Genomic DNA, 19,935 nt, shown 5'->3' on the forward strand with positions numbered 1-19,935 from the left:
ATGCTACCCGAATGTCTGGCCAGTATACAAAAGCCTGCAGTCATTGCTAGCTACATGGGCCATCTGATGTTGGCCTGTGTAGCGTGAGCCATAAAAGTGACATCTGCACATACCTTTCCTCAGAACTGAATGCCCCAGTTGGAACCCAGTCCCAGGATAGCCGTATAAGTCCTGTGTCATCCAAGAAGGAACAGCTCAGATGGAAACAAGGGGGTAAGGAGGGAGGGAATTAATAATGCAACATGGAAGAGAAGGACATCTATGACTATGGTAAGATTTTACACTACTATTCTATGTCCTTCTATTATTCTATGTCCTTCTATTCTCACGTTGCAGTATTTCAAACCCTTGGGTGAGTGCCAAAGCTCAAAGGGAAGAAGAGGGTGGTGGTACGGAACTGTTCTCCAGGAAGCCATGTAGGGTTACCTTAGCAAATCCTTCTCTGGATCTGGAGGTGTAATCCAGTCTTAGTGTTTGGTGAGGGTATGCCAGCTGTCCATGTAGCTTTCTCTAGAATGAAAGGAAAGCAGTGTCCAGTCCTTTGAATAAGGCTCCAGATGAAGCATTGGCTCTAGTGGAGTGGGCCTTAATTTTTGAATTCAGCTGTTTCCCATGGAATGTGTAACAAAAGGATATAGCCTTGGAAATCCAAACAGAAATGGTCTATTTTGTCACCGCTTTTCCCAGAGCTCTGGGGTGAACGAGACAAATAATTGCTCTGATTTCCTAATGGACTTAGTCTTGTCTAGGTATAATCTATGTTGTCTGTGAACATCAAGGGAATTTAGGACTCTCTCACTGTCATTCTGGGGATGTGGCAAAAAGGTGGGCAGTTGAATACCTTGATTTAAGGACAGCTCACTGACCACCTTGGGCATGAAGGAGGGTTTGGTCCCCAGGGTCACTCTATCCCTGTGAAAGATGAGAAATGAAGGTGTTGCCATGAGGGACTGGAGCTCTGACACTCTTCTGGCTGATGTCAGGGCCATGAAGAGCACAGTTTTCCAGGTACAGTTTTTAGAGATGCTTTAGATGCTGGTTCAAAGGGAGCAACAGTAAGTTTCACTAAAACGTAATTCAGATCCCATGGAGATGGAATCGGCCTCCTGGGGGGCCTGAGGTGCAGTACTCCCTTGAGGAATAACTTTGGTGGGAGATGGGATGCTAGAGGAGGGTCAAGAGGCAGACAGGCTGAAATAGCAGCAAGGTGGGCTTTAACAAAGGAAAATGCCAACCCTGCTTATAAGAGTTTACACAGATAGGACAGCACTAAGGGGACCTCACTTTGAAATGGGTCTAGCTATCTTTGTGGACAACACATGGAGAATCTTTTCCATTTAGACAAACAATCTCCTAATGTTAGGTTTCCTGGCCTCCTGCAGGTTAGGTTTCCTGGTCTCCTGTAGGCCTGTTAGCACATCCTCGGTGTAAAGGTGCCTAGAAGGGATCAAAATTCTATCACCCACGAAGTTAGATTCAGAGATTCCAGATGGGGATGGATTAGGGATCCCTTGTCCTGTGTAAGAAGGTACACACTGTGAGGTAACTCATGATGACTGCCCCTGGCTAAATGCAGAAGGAGGGGGAAACCAATTCTGCCTTGGACAAAAGGGAGTCACCAACAAGATTTTGGTTTGTCATACTGGATTTTCAATAGGACTTTTTGAAGTAATGGGAAGGGGGGAATGCGTACAGTTGTGTACACTTACCATAAATGTAGATGTTCTTCGTGTTTCACTGTTGCAGTCATTACATTTGGGTAATCTGCTGGCAGGTTGCCCTCAGTCGGCCTGATTAACAAAGTCTTGGGTCCTGCGTCGGTTGCTGTCCCTTCTTCCATGAAGTCAGGTCGTCAGGGATATAAAACATGCAGCCGACGCCATTTTCATCAGTTTTTCTTGCCCCAGATGTCAGGTGCACCCCAAATGGGGAGCAAAAAAAAAAAAAAAAAAAAATATATATATATATATATATATATATATATATATATATATATATATATATAAATTGAACAGTAAAAAACAAAGCCGGAGGTAGCAGCCACGGCTATGTAGAATAACAGCTTTATTAGTAAAAGAGGTGAGCGCTTTCGTGGCACCAGCCACTTCATCAGACAATCAAAGAAGAGTAAAGCACAGCATTTATACCAAGCTTATCATTGCCATCAACTTCCCAATTAATCCTTAAAGCCATATACTTAGTATAAAAAGTTTTATATCTAGTGTGAAAAATTTTAAAAGCTTAAAATTAAAAACAGCTCAACAATAGAAACAGCATATTACATCATACAACTTAATACATACAATATAAAAGTATAAATATATATAAAAGTATAAAAATATATAAAAAAAGTATAAAAGGTCGAGGGGGGAGGGGGATACTACCTACTATTTCTTTAAATCTCTATTTAGAAGAATGGGTTTAATATTGATTTTGTCATTCAGGCCTACCCCAATGTTAGCTCGTAGCCTTATAATCCATTCTAGTTCCCTACTTTGTTTCTGAAACTCGAAAATGAAAATTTCAGGAGTCAGCAGACCGGCACTTGCAAACTGCTTCTGCTTTGGGCACCGCGCGGTAAGAAAGACTGATGAAAATGGCGTCGGCTGCATGTTTTACACTCCTGATGACCTGACGTCATGGAAGAAGGGACAGCAACCGACGCAGGACCCAAGACTTTGATAATCAGGCTGACTGAGGGCAACCTGCCAGCAGATTATCCAAATGTATTGACTGCAACAGTGAAACACGAAGAACATCATCCCCTTCCATGAGATTGAAAAGGCATCCATTGACCTTGGAAGGGACTGGGTAAGCCTGGTGCAAAAAAGCGATAGTTGTCTATTCAGCGGGGAGGCAAAAATATCTATTTGTGGTTTACCCCACTTGAGGCAATGTCCAGAAACACATCCCTGTGAAGCATCCATTCATGGGATTGTGACATGGACCTGCTCAAAGTGTCTGCCTGAATGTTCTGAGCTGAAGGGATATAAACTGCCTGCAGGGAGAATCAGTGTTGGACCGCCAGGTCCCAGGCTTGGCGAGCAAATTTGCATAGCAAATAAGATTTGTTTCACTTCTGTTTGTTCACATACCACCAAACTGTAGTGTTGTCTGTGAGCAATTTCAGGGGTCCTTGCTTTAGGGCATGAAGGAAGGCTGTCAGGGCAAATAGAATTCCTCTCATTTCCCTGATGTTGATGTGTTCCCACCAGACGGTGTGTGAACAGGTACCCTACACTTTCAGGCTGACCAAGTTAGCCTCCCAGCCCAGATCTGAGGCATCTGTGTAGATTTCTTGAACTAGGGCAAGTGGTTGCAATGGGTTGAGTGTAACCTGGTTCAACCACCAAAGAATCTCCTTCCTTAGGCAAGGAAAAAGGGAATATTGAAGTCCAAGGGGTGTGAGTGTTGGGCTCATGTGGACCTCAGGTACCACTGCAATTTTCTCATGTGGAGTCTTGCCAGTGGCAGCATGGGGATAGTGGAAGCCATATGACCCAGTAGTCTGAGATATTGTCTGGCTGTCATAGCAGTGGCATTGAGACCAGAGGTCAGATATTGCCTTAGGGTTTCCACATTTTGGAGTGAAAGAAATGCTCTTGTGACATCTGTCCTTATTCTGTATCCTAGGAAAACTTGGTCCTGGGAAGGGCTCAAATTGGACTTGGGGAAACTGATGTCAAATTCCAGAGCATGGAGGACTGAGATAACTTTCTGTAGTTGGTTATTTAGGAATCTAGAACATTCTGCCTGAATCATGAGGTCATCCAGGTATGGAAAGATTTGAATCCCTTGGAGCCTGCAATAAGCAATCACTGGAGCCAGACACTTGGTGGATACCCTTGGAGCTGTAGAGAGTCCAAACAGCAAAGCAGAGAAATGAAAATGTGAGGAAGCAACAGAAAAATGCAAATGTTTCCTGTCATTGGACCTTACAGGAATATGTAGGTAGGCATCCTTTATGTCCAAGGTGGCTGGAACTCTCTGAGGTATCAGCAAAAGAAAAAGGGTCGGAAGAGTAAGCATACGAAAGGTGGGTACTTGTAAGTAAAAGGTTGAGGTGAGAGAGATCCAGGATAGGTCTCCTCATGGACAGGAATTTGGGCAGGCTTAGAAGGAGTCTGTTGATTCCTTGTGCCTTTTCTGCCCCTAGCATGGGAGGTTGAAGCAGAGTGTTTCCTAATGAACTGGGTCTTGGAGGGATAGTTCCTGTGAAATTTGAGTATAGATGAAACAAACAGGTGTTTGAGATCCTGGAGTTCCTTACCTTTTTGCTGAAGGGTCTTGAATAGCTCAGCCAATTTTGACACACAAAGGGCAGAGTAATCCGGGGGTGCGTCCAATAATTTGGCCCTAATATCATCAGGTAAGGGTTGTAGCCTTAACCATGAGTATCTTCTAAGGATTGAGACTGAGGCTTCAGATCTGTCAGAGGCTTCTGCAGCATCATAGCTGCATCTAACTGAATGTCTAGTAAGTTGGGAAGGCAAAGAAATGAGACTAAAATATTGAGCCTTAGAAGGCGAGTCAGGCAGGTCAGCTAAAAGCTTGGTACCTGGGCCAAAAGAGCCAAGGCATATTTAGACATATGCATCTGATAGTTTACTGCCCTAAAGGACTAGGCAGCAAAAGTGCATACTTTTTTTGTCAAGGTGCTCCATGGCCTTACTGTCCTTGTCAATGGGAAGAACAGAGGTTGAGAGAAGTAGTGTGGATGGTTTGTCTGCAGAAACTGAGACAGTGCCAGGGTCTGCAACAGGACATTTAATTAAAAATGTTGCCCCTTCAGGGACCTTGTAGAACGTGTCAGGCCTTCAAGGGGCAGGTGGTTGGGAATCAGGATTCACAGAGACTGTACAGAAAGTATCCAAGAAAGTAGGCAACACTGAAGGAATTGCAGAAGAAGCAGGGCTGTCCATCTGCAGAAGCTCACAGTATCTTTTTTGGACCTCTGACATTTCAGAGGAATCCCACTTAAAATGTTCTCTCATTTAAGAAATTGTCTCACCAAAGGTGAAGTCCTCTCCTGGGGAGTCTGCCTCAGCAGATTTCTCCTCTGGGGAAGCATAGCTAAGAGGAGATCACATCTGAGACACATAGGAAAGAGAATCCTCCAAAGAGGAGTCTGAGGAGTCCTCAGCTTCAGGTTGGAGAGTTTCCTCAGCTTGAGGCTTGGGACTAATAGGAGGAATACATATGCCAATATTGTGTTTAATCAGTGGGAGAAAATATATTTTTAGTGAAGAAAATGAATACAAGAATAATGTACTATTTTACCAGCGCTTTGTGGATGATTGTTTTCTTTTATGGCAGGGTAATGAACAACAATTGGATAGTTTTATATTTTATTTAAATAGTACCACTAATTTTTTAAAATTTACAGTAAATTTATCTAGAACTAGGATGTCCTTCTTGGACATTGAATTATATAACGGTAGCAATAATGATTTAGAAACGTGTTTTCAAGAAAAATGTGCAGGTGAATAGGTACACACATGCAAAAAGTATGCATGCATGTCATATATTTAATGGCATTGTTAAGAGTCAACTGTTAGGAATTAGTAGACTCAATACAGAGGCAGATAAATGTCAGGAACAAATAGATCTCATCTGTCAAGAATTTCAAGATAGAGGCTATAATATGAGGCATATAAATGAAATAAGGGACAATGTTTTGAATAATAGGAGTACCTACGCATCTCCTTTTTTTGCTGAATCCACAAACCCAGAAGCTGTAAATAATGGTTCACATAGTGTGTTGAGATATATAACTACATATAATAATATGACAAAATATGTTGAATCAATAATTAGAAAAAATTGGTGCATTTTGATGGCTCAGCCTGAACTTAGCAAAATACTAGGACATATGCCTAGGTTTGCATATAAGAATATGTATAACTTAAAGAAAAGGCTATGTTATAAAGATTTTGAGATTAATACTTTGCAAATGATATCACATAGTTTTGGCACAGCACCTTGCCATGCTTGTAGTTGCTGTACAGATATCTGTACAAATAAAGTGTTTAAGCATCCGGTGAATAAAATTAAGTATGAAATGAAATGTCAGGCAACATGCAGAACCATTATGGTTATCTATTTGGCTACGTGCACACAGTGCACAAGTTTTTATGTAGGCAAATGTTCTACAGCTTTAAAAGAACGAATAATTGAACATAAGTCCGAAATGAGAAGAAATATATCCTCGAATGCCTTAGTACGACATAGGACAGAGAAAGATATAACACACAATTTCAAATTTAAAGTTTTAGAGGTGGTAAATAAAAGTTTGAGGTTAGAAGATATAATTAACAAGTTAGATATTGCTGAATATAAATGGATTATAAGACTACATGCAGATAAGAAACCGGGTTTAAACAGTATAATTACTATTAAACCAATATTGGAATTTAGACAAAAACAGTATTATTAAAGTTTAAAATATATGGGTTGTTACTTAATATATTATTTTAATTTGTGGTTTTGCACATTTTTTCTAAATTCATTTTTGTTAGCATATGCAATTTCAGTGAATGCCTGTGTTTTTAAGTTTCAGTTAGTGTGGTTTCTAATTATATTTTTATAGGATGGTTGTGCCATGTGATTGTGATTGCTCTGTATATATATATATATATATATATATATATATATATATATATATATATATATATATATATATGTTTAAATTCATTTACTGTTTGACTAACACTGAAGAAGGGTTATCCCCGAAAGCTTTGTTGTTTTATTAAAGTGAGTTTTTCTTATTCAATTTCTCTTTTTACTAATAGGAAGAGGACCAGCCTGTCAGAAAACAGGCATGCCAGGCCTTAGGACCATAAAGGCATTAAATAGGCCCTGTGAAATGGCCAGCCAATCAGGTTGGCTTTCTGCAGGTGGAGAGATGTTTAGTTTTTTGTTTCTTTTTTAGTGTAGGCCTAGGAGGCATAGGCCCTAAGGAAGGCCTAGTCTCTAAGGAAAGCCTAGATTCTGTTTGCTGGGAAACAGTGGAAGAGTCCATCTGGACAGCTGTAAGACACTAAGGTTCCCGTTCATCGTCGTCGGCCAATGTCTGTGATCCCTCCCCGGAAATGCCTTCCACCCTAGGTTCTGCCATTTCCCAAATGGTACCCACTTTACCTATTTCAGCAGATTCCAAGCCTTCCTCCAGGCAAACATCAGCCACAGGAGGGATGTCGAGTGGAGGAGGTGCAGCAGCAAGTTCAGGCACAGAAGCCTTGGCCTTCTTTTTGGGTGGCTCTATGAACTGACCAAACGAACCTTCCATTCCTTGTGCCAAGCGTTTAAGATGCTGATTTTCTAAATAAATGTTTAGGGCATACAGACGACTGAGGGATCTTGAGTACAAATGCCTGACAGATCGAGCAACAAAGATGGTGTGTAGGCCCTAGACAGAAAAGGTGGAGTTCCTGGACGTCCTTATGGGGGAATCTGGCGACCGCACTTGCACTTTCCCTTCCTGGATGACAAGAACCTAAACAGACATGCAGTGACAAAAAGGAATCAGAAAATGGTCCGAACAGGGTACTTATCTTAGAAACTTGAAGATCCAACAGCGGAGACAGCAAGTGCTGACATTCGACTGGTGGCAGAGAAGTTCTGAGGAAAGGTATGTGCAGATGTCATTTTTATGGCCCAAGCTCCCTAGGCCAATGTCAGACATCCCACATACCCAGCAATGTCTACAAGCTTTTGTATACTGGACAGACATTTGGGTAGCATAGCAGAGGATAACGCATGGGTTTTGAATACTGCAACATGAGAACAGAAGGACATCTATAACTATCGCCACAGACATTGATCCCTAGGCTTGAAGGATCAAACAGGCTGAAACTGATGAATTTTGGATTATCTTTCTGACATGGAATGGGATAGTCTGTACTCTCAGAGAAGGAGGAGAGGCTGTCAGGGATATTGTGTTGAAAATTGCTCCTATGAATTCCAGTGTCAGAGATGGTTCTGACATTTGTTGTAATTTATGGTAATCCCCCAGAAGGGAGCAAGTCTGGAGAATCAGGTCTTGAGCTTTTATCAGTAGTTGCCTGGTTGGAACGGTTATGAGCCAGTCGTCCAAGTATGGAAACACTCAGAATCTCTGCAGTCTCAACTGAGCTGTTACCACTGCCATGTATTTGGTGAACACCTTGGGGGCTGTAATGAAGCCAAAGGGCAGAATTCTATGCTAGTAATGACTGGCTCCCAGCCAGAAGCCTAGGTATCTCCTGGATCACCTGTTCATTTTTATGTGATATGTTGAGCACATCCAGTTGTCCTTGTGCAGGAAAAGCAAAATGGACTGAATCATGACCATCTGGAACTTGGTATGCTGAACTGATTTGTTCAGGTTGCTGAGATCCAAAACTAGTTTGCCATCCCCTATTTTCCTTGGCACTAAAAAGAATCTTGAGCAAGTTCCAGATTCTTTCTGGTCTGGGAGGGTCTCTTGGATGACTCTTTCCTCTAGCAGCTTTTTTTATTTGTAGAGCTGCTGCTTTCCTCTGAGTGGGTGGAACATCGGGAATTTTGTTTACTGTTGAGGGGGTAGGGAAAAGGGAACTGTATAATCTCTGGAAATAATTCTCTCTACCCATGTATCTTTTGTAATGTCTAGCCTGGCTCTCTGGTGCAGGGATAAATGACCTCCAACTGCCTCCTGAGGTGGACAATCAGGCCTCCTTTCAGGAGTGCTGGTAAGATCTGTCAGAGAAAGTATTTCTGGACCCCTAGTTCTAAGGGCCTCCTCTGCTGCATGGGCAGTAAATTCAATTTGAGATCTTCCCTCTGCCCTGGGGAACTATCTCCACGTGGATCTTGGAAAGGAACCTGTGACTTTCTGAACCACATTTCCAGCCTCCTCACTGATTCCTGAAAAAGGTTATTTGAGGGGTCAAAAAATGTACTCCCACTGCAGACAGGGTCTTTCCATTTTGCTCACATCTGGAGAGTGTGTCTCTTACTTAAGGGCCAAACAAAGAGGTTCCGTCAAAAGGTGCATTGACAAAGGAAGACTTGAAGCGCTCTGTGAAGTCACATAAGCACATCCAATCATGCCTCGTAATGGAAATGCCTGAACCCGAAGCCCCTGAGGTACTGCCAGACACATCTGAAATGAGCCTCATAGGCAAATTAGTAATCGATTGTACAGTAGCCAGCTGTGAGGCCACAGAAGTCCGACCCTCAGAAGCACTGGTCCCGGTGAAGGATTTGGAGAGTTTCTTAGTCAAATCCCACTGCAATCTAGTGAAGTGTGCCAAATAATTCAGCAATCTGAGTGCAAATGTTGCTAAAGCTTACACACACTTCCAAATCTGTCCAACGCTCTTAACTCCCTGTTAGGGGGATGCACAGTAGACCTCTGTTCCATGAGTTCCTTCTAGGTGGCCGCTGCCATGAAATCTACTGATACTCCCTTGCTCTAAAATTCCTTTTATTTAGGTGGTGCCAAAATCTGGTCTCTTGGGGATTGGCTCAGCCATGTCTGGCTCCTTTCAAGCCCGCCTACAGATTAAGTCAATGAGGTTGTCGGCAGACGGAGTCAGTCAGGAGGTAGATAGACTGGACCTAAAGGATTCCTCTTGGGAAGGGTTATTGGTAGACTAACCATCCCTCTGCTTGAAGATCTCTAGTATGTCTCATAATGAGACATCATTGGGTAGTGATGTTGGAGACCCTTTCCCCTTATCAAAATTGGTATCTTCAGTGACCAACTCCTGAAGGGAATCTAACTGCCTCCTCTTTCACTTATTCTTCCTAGGGACTTCTTCAGTGTCATGTTCCAAAAAAGTGTCGGAAGAAATGGTAATACCCTGCTGGGTAACCTGGAGACTTTGAGTTGGCTGGGATACAATGGAGTACGGTGAGGAGGCTGAAGGTACAGACACATATGGAATCCAGAAGGGAGATCTGAGGGGAGAGGAACCATTCATCCTTCAGAAGCAGAAAACACTCTCTCTCAACTACCTCAAAAGTGGAATGCCCCAGGGAGAAGGAAGTTGATGGAGCTGAGAAGCCCTGCTTTTGCCCCATCGGCTACCCCTGCCCCAAAGGCAGTCCTTCCGAGGCAGAAGTCAGAGCTGGACTATCCAATGCAGAAGCTTCGAGGGGTACAGACAGCTCACATAACTTTAGAGTCGACTCCAACTCCTTGTATCCTACAGGGATGCTTCACCTCCAAGAGTGGTCCAGCTCCAGCGCACTCAGAGCCTGTGCACTTCAGAGCCGAAGATGCTATGATCTTCAGATCCAACACAGATGGTCCTGGAAAACTCAGACCCAAGTGCTCTGAAACCATAAGTCAGATCAGAGAAGGAGCTGAGATTAGTGGTGTAGTGCTGTTGAAGGCTTCCTGACCTGAAGGGGTAAGAGACAGAAGAACTCCCATCTGAATCTGCATGACAAGAAACTTCCTCATCATTCTATCCACATCGGCATTGGTTAGACTTCTGGTGGAAAGAGATGATGAGGCCACAGAGCAACACCTAGAATGCCAGTGAGACTCTAAATATGGGGCTCAGGCCTAATAGGGTACTGGAATTTCTGGTCTGAGGTAAAGGCTTCTGATCCGATAATACAAGATCCAAGGAAGCCGATTTTATGTCTAAAGCCAGCTTTGGTGAAGGAGCAGTTTTGGCATTCGACTTTTTGTGTTTCTTTCTTGAATTGGATCTGAGAAAGGGGTGAAGGAGCCTGATGGATCTGGAGGCTATCTGGACTGCTCTTTAGACATAGGTTTGGGGGGGGGGTCGAGCCCCAGGTAAAGCCTCTGAGAAAATTGAAGGAAGCAAGCCTTTTAAAATTAGCTTGTTCTTACAGTTCACAATGGCCTGAAGATTAAAATATTTAAACATGTCACAATCTTTTTGAAGGTACTCAGGACCAAGACAATAAACACAAAAGGTGTGAGCATCAGAAATCGGCAACTTATGACTGCACTTCTGGCACTTTTTAACACCAGATGATTTTTTGGACATTCTAACAAACAGGTTTTGAAAGACAAAAACAAAACTTTTTTTTTTTAATAGATAGACGAGAAGGAAAGGAGATACCAACAATGGTATCGAAGACTACACTAGCATGTATAAAAGGGGATAGCTAGCAAAATTTAGAAACAGTGGTAAGAAGAACTGCACTAAAGTGTAGGAAGGGAGGAAATCTAAAAGCTACAAAACAGAGTAATTAGATAGTGAAGTAATAGTATAATAATATAACTTATCTCTGACTTTTGAACACTACGCTCGAGAGCTCGCAGCGACCATGTCTGAACACGAAAATGGCAAATGAGATCTGAGGCATGTTAGGGGACAGAGCATCATCGGTGAGGGAGGAGCTTGAGAGTCTTCCAGTGGCCATGAGCTGAAAAAAATCTACCGAGTCAGATCCGATCCCAACTGTTGAGGAATGAATGAAAATTGACATCAAATCAATCTGTTGCTAAAACGTAAGATTGAGAACGAGTTTCTTGGACACATCTGAATGCAGACAGGCAGGGAGGTGGTGGGGGGGGATGGTGGCATAAGTCATATAGGTAGAGGCCTGTCCCTTTTTCCTGAAGAATTCATGCTTTTTATTGGACCCTTCCTGCCATTTCTTTTTAGATCACTATTTGTTGGAACCTTGCTGGGATAGCTTGTTTTACTTTTTGAAAAAAGAAACAGAGATTCTGAAAGATTTAGAGATAGGTGCTGAAAAATCATATAACTCCCTGGATCAATTTGCCTCTTTCATCAAACTTAAGTATCTGAGTAGCAGAAGGACCAAACAAAAGGTCCTTACTCAAAAGAGAACCCACAATCTCAGATTCTTCTTCTTCAGAAAACATCTGATTACATACGCAGGCAAAATATTTCATCACAGTTGTCGCCTCATAGCAAGACGTTGTCCCGTTCGATTCTCAGCAAGAGCGTCTTCTGTGTGGAGGCATACGTGAATGGGGCATGCCTTCGTTGAAGGTTGTACATAAGGGCTGGTAACCCGGTATGTAAAAATCCACCACCAATCATTAGCGGACCGGAGTTCCGCTGTGGCGACCCCTAACCGGGTAAAGCCGAAAGACACAAACAAACAAGCAGTAGTCCTGGACACAGTGTCAAAACAATCATACAAACTCTTTACAGAAAGTTTAGAGTCCTGAGAAAGAGTAGCAACAACAGGATTCAGAGAGACCTACCTTCTGAGGATGATGTAGCAGAAAAGTTCCTAATACTGTCAGAACAAGTTAAGTATTTCAACATATGAGGCTGGTGGTTCAAGATTTTGAAGGCTAGAGTTAAAGTAGAAAAACATTCTCTTTCCAAACCTATCAAAGTTTTTATCATCCTTGTCCGAAGGCAAAGGATTAACATTGACAAGAACCATGTTAGCAGCTGGAGAAGAAACAGAAATTGAAATAGGTCAGCCACCCAAGGAAGAACCTTCTGAAGAAACTCCCATACCCCAAGCAGACAGTTTGCCCATGTCTGGTATGGACACTGGGAAAGCAGCAGGGAACATGGCTATCCCTCAGTCCATGGTGGCAGAAGGGACTACACCAGAGGGATCCAAGGAAACCAATGAGTGGTCTGATGAATAAGTTGCGGCCACTGCAGAGTCACCCCATCAATGGCTGAGGTGTGGACTGAGCTCATGGTAGTGAGAGGAAGAACTAGAGGACCAGTAAAGGTATCCATGTTTCTGCCAATGAAGATGCCGGACTGTCAGAAGGCATTTCAAGAACAGAAAGTTGTCACTCTAGTGTTCACAGGCAGTACATATGCTTACACTTCCTACACAGTTCCCCATATATCACAAAAGCAAATGCAGAAGCAGTACATTTTAGTCCCCCACAATTCAGAAGTTCCTTTCCACAGTGTCACTGAATTAAGTAAAAATGAAGGAAGTGTACACATGCATCAAAATATACTTACAATCTCTTTAAATAACATGTAATTCAGTAATTTCAATCATAAAAAAGTAGAAAACCAGCATATTTTTTCTCAAAAAAAGTGCCCCAGACTTAGTTAATTAGCTCCAGCTGTTAAAAATAAATCATCTGATAACATGTTTTTGCTAAAATGTCACCACGGTAAATTGCCTAAAGAGGAGACAGCTCATATCCTTTCAACAAATAGAAAGAAATATAATTTCTGTGTGGAAAGGTTCACATAGAAGAATGAAGCTGACCATTAATTCTGTGTAGCCCTGAGGTACTTGCCTGATGGCCTCAAGAAAGTAAGAAATTGTCTCCCAGGCTGCTGTTTTCTCACAGTGGATCTTGAAACACAGCAGCCTGGATGGCAGGTGTGGAAGGGATCTACAGACTTTTAAACACTGGACAGCCATTATATCTTGGGCATGAGTAGAATATATCCTAAATGGCTATAGACTACTGCACTAGTGAGAATGATAATCGTCATCCACATCTCCCTTCAGTAATACGAATGTGGTGACAGTCCTAGTATAAAATGGTTAGATGGGATGGTTAACAAGGCCAAAATGAAAAGCACGGAGAAGTGAAAGGTTGTCCAAAAGATCAAAGTTTTATGTGGCAAAAGCACTGATATAAAAAGTATGCTACAATCCTGATGGGAAGAAGCAGTAGTTACTTTAACCAGCAACGAGTTATAAACTGTTCTGTGAGTTAGACATCTTAGGTTCATAGGTTCATAGGTTCATACTAGGCTATCTGCCCTAGGGCATTTATAAGCCTAGACAGAGTGTGTTTGGCTTTCGCCACCCATTTTAAATTAATTTTACTATGCCCTTTTTTGAGGTTAGTATACTGTGCCTCTGTCTAACAGTGACACAGAAGTGATACCCGGGGTAAACCTACGATCTCCATCCACTCATCAAGATTCCTCTTGAAGAGAGTCAATGAGGGACTCTGCCTAACCTGGACTTGGATTTTATTCCAGAGTGAAGGGAGCCTCTGGGTTATGAATCTGTCCCTCCAGCATGTCCTATTTATTTCAGTGCTGAGGTTCAAGTCTCTTGAGCGCGTAGCTTGATGGGATTTGGATTTTCTGAGGTGCAGCATGTCCATTAATTCCGGGTTGGACATGGCTTTATACGTCAGGCACAGATCGCCTCTGAGTAGGCGGTATGCCACTGAGTAGAGCTGGAGTTTCTTTAACCGGGCAGCATATGGCATCTGTTTGAGCCCTATGATCCTCTTGGTGAGGTACTTTTGGGGTATTTCCAGTTGCTGCAGGTGTCTGGTAAGGTACATCCTGAAAGGGGCATTGTACTAAATTATGGGCCTGATGAGGGATGAGTAAAGAGGCACGATGACCTCCCCTGATCTAGATGTGAATCCCTTCATGATTAGGTGGGCTATATAAAATGTTTTTCTAACCACTTTGGCCACGTGGTTGTCAAATGAGAGATTGCTATCAACTTGGGTCCCCAGGTCCCTAATTACTTCTTCTGTACTTAACGGATTACCACCTATGTGGTAATTTATGGGCACTTTCTTTTTGCCAAAGGGGATGACTATACACTTTTTGGTGTTTAGCTTGAGGCCATGGCACTGGCACCAGTTGTCTGTTTCTATGAGGCCCTTTTGGAGGATGCTTGTGTCGGCTGGAGAGTCGATTATGGCGCCCAGTTTGCAGTCATCTGCGAACTTAGTCAGCCACAGTCCTTCCATGTTGGCCTGTACCTCCGAGAAATATATACCGAACAAGAGAGGTCCTAGGACTGAGCCTTGTGGGATGCCACTTGTAACTGGTTTGGAGTCTGACATGGCTCCAGCAATTCTAAACATGTGGGTTCTGTCCTTGAGCCAGTTTGCAACTCATCTAGTGACATAGGGGTTTATATTTAAGCTGGTGAGCTTATCTATAATGCCCGAGTGGGGTATTGTATCGAAGGCTTTTGCGAGGTCAATGGCCTTGGTGACTGTTTCAAAGAAATCAACCAGGTTTAAGAGGCAGGATCTGCCCTTAACAAAGCCGAACTGGGTAGGATCCAGTGTCTGTAGGTCCCCAATATCTTTATTTATGAGGTCCATGATGATCCTTTCCATAGCTTTGCAGACCAAGCTAATCAGGCTTATGGGGCGATAGTTTCTAGGATCCGTTGAGGCACCACCTTTGCGGAGAGGGACCACTGTTGCTGTACGCCACTCTTTGGGTACATATCCTGTAGTAAGGCTGAGATTGAACAGTAGTTTTATGTTTGGGTTTAGCTCTTCTTGGAGTTCATGTAGGACGCAGCCTGGGACACCGTCTGGTCCCATTGATGCTGTGTTTTTTGCTTTGGAGAGGGCAGCTCTTACCTGAGCATCTGAGATGTCAGGGGGGCAGCACTCTGCTGGGATAAATATTTGCCCTTTTGGTGGGGGGGGGAGAAGTTTGCGCTGAACCTGTCAACTAGGATGTTGGCAATGTCTGTGGGTTCGGTGTATTTTATGTCATTTTGGACTAATTCTGAGCATATCTGGGAATTCCCACACAGGTTCCTAACATAACTAAAGAAAGCCTTGTGATTATCCTTAGTATCCTGTGCAATTTTTCTCTCTAAGCTGGCCTTAGACGATTTTATGAGTGCCCGTAGTTTTTTGCTAATACTGATCAGAGATGTCTTCCCTTTTTGGGATTTTGCTCTATCATGTAGTAGCTTCCTCCTTCTATTGTATAGTTTGTTTATGGCTGGGGTCCACCAGATAGGATGTCTGCCTTTGGAGGATTGGGTCTTGGTTTTATTTGGGATTGTATGATCCATGCATTCCTGAAGGTGTTCGTAGAATGCGTTTATAAAGGATTCTGCGGTCTGGGCCGTATTTTTCACAGGCCCGGGGGCTTTGAAGGATTCCACCTCGGTTTTGAGGAGTGTGAAATTTGCTTTAGAGAAGTTTTTCACTGTGGTTTTCAGGGCAGGGGGTGGAGTCGGGATGTGAATATCCAGTGAGATTAGTTTATGGTCTGATCTTACCAGTGAGGGATACACTTCTGGTCTGGAGCATAGAGTCCCCATGTTGATGATGATCAGGTCCAGTATGTTTTCCCCTCTTGTGGGAGTGGTAACAAGTTGTTCCATAACATTTGGGTTTATAAATTCTAGGAACCTTTGGGCTAGGGTGTTGGAGCTAGAGTAATGCTCCCAGTCTATGTTTGGGTAGTTGAAGTCGCCCAATATAATGGTGTTTGGAGAGACCTTCATATTTTCCAGTGTTCTCAGGAAGGCCAAGTGGGGTTCCTGGGTTTGGGAGGGTGGTCTGTAGCAGGCTATAAACTGGAAGGCAGTTTTACCCACTGTTAGTTGCACATGGATAGTCTCTGATGCTTCGTGCTGTGCCACCAACCTGGAGATGTGGGTATTTTTGACAAATATTGATACTCCCCCTCCTTTTGTGGTACGGTCCAAGTTTTGGGGCCGAAAAGCATGGTATGAGGTATAACCTGGTAGTGCTGGGGTGCTCTCGGGAGCCTTGAACCAGGTTTCTGTTACTGCACAGATATCGATGTTCTCCATGCTAAGGAGAGTTTAGAGTGCGTGCATCTTGAGGTTTAGACTTCTGGCATTGAGTAGCATTACTCTTAGTTTCTTATCCCTTGTGATACCTATGGAGGTGGGGTTGTCTTTTGAGCCTTGCCTAAAAAAGGCACTATGGGGGTAGCAAGAGCCTTTGCCAATATCCGAAAGCCCAGGGGTGACAGGTGCAAGCCGTCCCTAGCGAAGCATCGTGGCTTGTGGAGCATGTCATCCCAGGCTGACAGGCATTGGATCCTCTTTGAATGACACCAATACTTAAGCCAGTTGTTGAAATTGATCATCTTGTCTTCATATTGTGGCATCATTCTTGGTGAGGGTAAGATGCTACTCAAGGTCAGGGTCATACCGGCCTGGGCTACATGCTCAGAAAGCTCCTCTATGTCTCTTTTCATGTAGTCCAGGGAGGTACGTCTCAGGTCATTCACACCAGCATGGACAATGACTGAGTCATATTTGTACTTGCCTTGGAGTGACCCGAGTGCTTTTGTTATGTGGCGGATCCTAGCGCCCGACAGGCAGCACACCGTGACCTTCTCCTTGTTCAGCCTGGTGAGCGGGACGTCAGTGTGCCTGACGATAGATCACCTATTACAAGTGTATCAGGTGTGTTGTTTAGCCTTAAGGGCTGTGACTGTTCGGCACACTGGCTTTGTCAGCTATGTATTGCATGTGTATTGTTTTGAGTAGCGGTTGCTCTGCTTTGGAGGTCTCTGCTGCTTAGGCAGACTTTTATTTAGAGCCTCCGAGTATGTTTTTGTGTGTTTATGTGTTTGGTTTGCTGTTGTGGTAGGTCTATGTGAGACTGGAATTGTAGTGAGTGTGGTTTCCTTCTCCTCCTGACTGGTTTCGCCAGTACTGAGTTGAGAGAGCTTAGCCTCCAGTATGGCTATATGGTTGCATCTCTCATGTGTTGGAATTTGTTGGGAGGAGGAGAGGGTTGTCTGTGTACATGAGGCAGTTGTAACATTGCCTCAAGATTCCCAGATTCACCAGCTGGACCGGAGAGGAGATTGACAACTGACCTTTGGACATGCTAGAATAGTATTGGGAATTCCTTTATAATTGAAAAAAAAGGGCCAATGGGGAACGAGGTACTCAAGGGGAGTTTGTGAGGGTGTAGTGCTTTTAATATTTTAGTGCTGACTTATATAATTGCTTTAGTGAGCAAGTGCCAGGTAACTTAAATGCAATGTGTTTCAGGTAACTTAAATGCAAAAACGACAAACAGTAACTTTCTTTCAAGTGAAACAAGGAAATATAAGTACAGTAAGCAATGCAGATATCACTAGGGATCCACAGAAGTGCTGAAAAGCCGTGTTTTAGGTGGAATTAGCGTTTCAGGGAAATAGCAAGCAAACAAACAAGCAGCATACAAATAAAGATAGATTCAGCAGGCCTGGATCTAGTCTATGCTACAGCAAACAAGGTGTACCAATTTCAATAAGAAACAGTTCAAATATGCAGGCACTATAAGCCTTTAACCAGAAATTCCCAGCTCAGAAGGGCAGAGTCCAGCCTCTCCTCCTACAAGAGTGCAGACCACGAACCTTCTTAATGTAAAATAACTGGCCTGAAGCCCATCTTAGACAACTTCTCTAGATTTTTAATGCATATTGCTAGATAGAGAAAATTCAGGCCATGCACTGGAATACTGATGAGAGAATGAGAAGGTGATTTCTGCATTGCTTTGTTAAATATAAAATGTAAACAATTATTCTGCATTTTTAATAAATACTGCTTGCAAAGGTAAAATTCAGACACACATCAGAATGCTGGATAAAGAAATAACTTACCCAAAGCCAATAGCAGTCCAGTAATTTCGCACTCCCTGAAATGGCCCGACCATGGGCAGAATATCTGGGGTATATGTAATAGGACCTGAAACAATGTTGACAATATCGGCCTTCTTTAACACTGGTATCATTTCCATAGCCATTTCCACATTTTCCATAATTCGGTCCAAATCAGATTCAAAAAGTTCCTTTCCAAACCCTTGAGAAAATGAAATATATAACACTGATTTACAGCTCTGCTCACTTGTTTGTTACATGACTTTTTAAATTAAAAAACATTTTTTGGTGGACCCACTCATCCCAGGAGCTGCCCCTCAGCTACGTCACGATTCACTACTCTGTTCCTTCATCAAACAGTAAGAACCATGGGAAAAGCTCAGGAACCCCTTATCAGATTATGGATCCCGGCATCTTTAAATGTTATGTCCTACCCAAAGGAAATGGGTGAAATTCACTTATGATGTCAATACTGTAGAAGCACTGACTTTCGTACGTGCTGTGTTTATCCATGTACAGGAGAAAGGATGCCACTGTCATCTCTCCAGCCTCTTCGAAAGAGTATTGATCTACTTTCCATACCCCCATTACCACCCTAACCCTATACCTACATCAGTTCCAACACCACAGATGGATGTACTGCTTCTGAATCAAAAAACATTGCCAACAATAATGTAATTAAAAAGGTATGTTTATGCGTATAATTTGGAAATGGAATTGCAACACTTCTGCTAAAGACAGCTTACCAAGAGGAAATATTTGATGTGTGGCATACATTTTATGTAACAGATTAAACAGCTTACACACACAAGGAAATTTACTGCTAAATTAATGACAAGCAAAAACACAAAAATATCAGTTGCATACGTATAAAAATGTTTGATTCTTGCAAGTCTAACTTGTTTCCATCATTCCCTCATGTATCTAATGTATATTTATGAAAATGGCAGGAAAAGATTTCTGAATTATTTAAATCATATATACATTTAGATTTCAAAATACACACACATGGAACTTATCTGCTAGTATTAACTTCCCGTGGAATATTATACAACAATTCACAAGGGTAATATGCCTAGTATTACTTGGCAACATCTATTGGATACAAATGTAGGTGATTGCACTATTTTTTTTTTTTTTTCAGAAAATCCTAGTTAAACACAGATTGCTTAGCAGGGGTGTAGCAAAGGACATTGGAAACTGCACACATACATCAAAGTACACTAATTTCCAGAATGTGGCAGCTTCTCTCCTTCTTAGCTGTAGCACACCTCTCTCCTTACTCAATGTGGCGCAGTATATATTTCCTTTGTTGTTAATTTTTGTAAATGGTTCACACTGCAGTTAAAAAATATCTATGAAGATGATGAGTCCTAACTGACTGACTGCAGACATAATCATTCACACAGGATTAAAAAAGAAAAAAATTACAACTGAATTATTATGCCATATATGAAATATGCTTGGCTACATCCCCTGCTTCCAACACAGTTTACATCTTTAACTGCAAGACATGGGCATGTACCTTTCAGGCTGGGTTAGCCAGCCATCCCTTCTCCTAAAATGCAAGATTCTAACAAAAGGAAAATCATCTGAAAGACTTCAGCGACAATTCCATAAGCAAGGAAATTTAGATCTGCCTTGGCTAAAAGGG

General features: G+C 42.6%; 1 protein-coding gene across 1 annotated transcript in view; it reads right to left on the reverse strand.

Annotated features, from left to right (window-relative positions):
• The window catches only part of DMGDH (dimethylglycine dehydrogenase), a 1,049,975-nt gene that overhangs the window by 648,835 nt on the left and 381,205 nt on the right, over positions 1 to 19,935 (reverse strand). The window contains exon 7 of the mRNA XM_044063708.1: positions 18,285 to 18,483. Coding sequence (XP_043919643.1) covers positions 18,285 to 18,483 — 199 coding nt within the window. The remainder of the gene's footprint in view (positions 1 to 18,284; positions 18,484 to 19,935) is intronic.

This window comes from Protopterus annectens, chromosome 2.part2 (genome assembly GCF_019279795.1).
Source record: "Protopterus annectens isolate FY-2018-M chromosome 2.part2, PAN1.0, whole genome shotgun sequence".
Classification (NCBI taxonomy): domain Eukaryota; kingdom Metazoa; phylum Chordata; order Ceratodontiformes; family Protopteridae; genus Protopterus; species Protopterus annectens.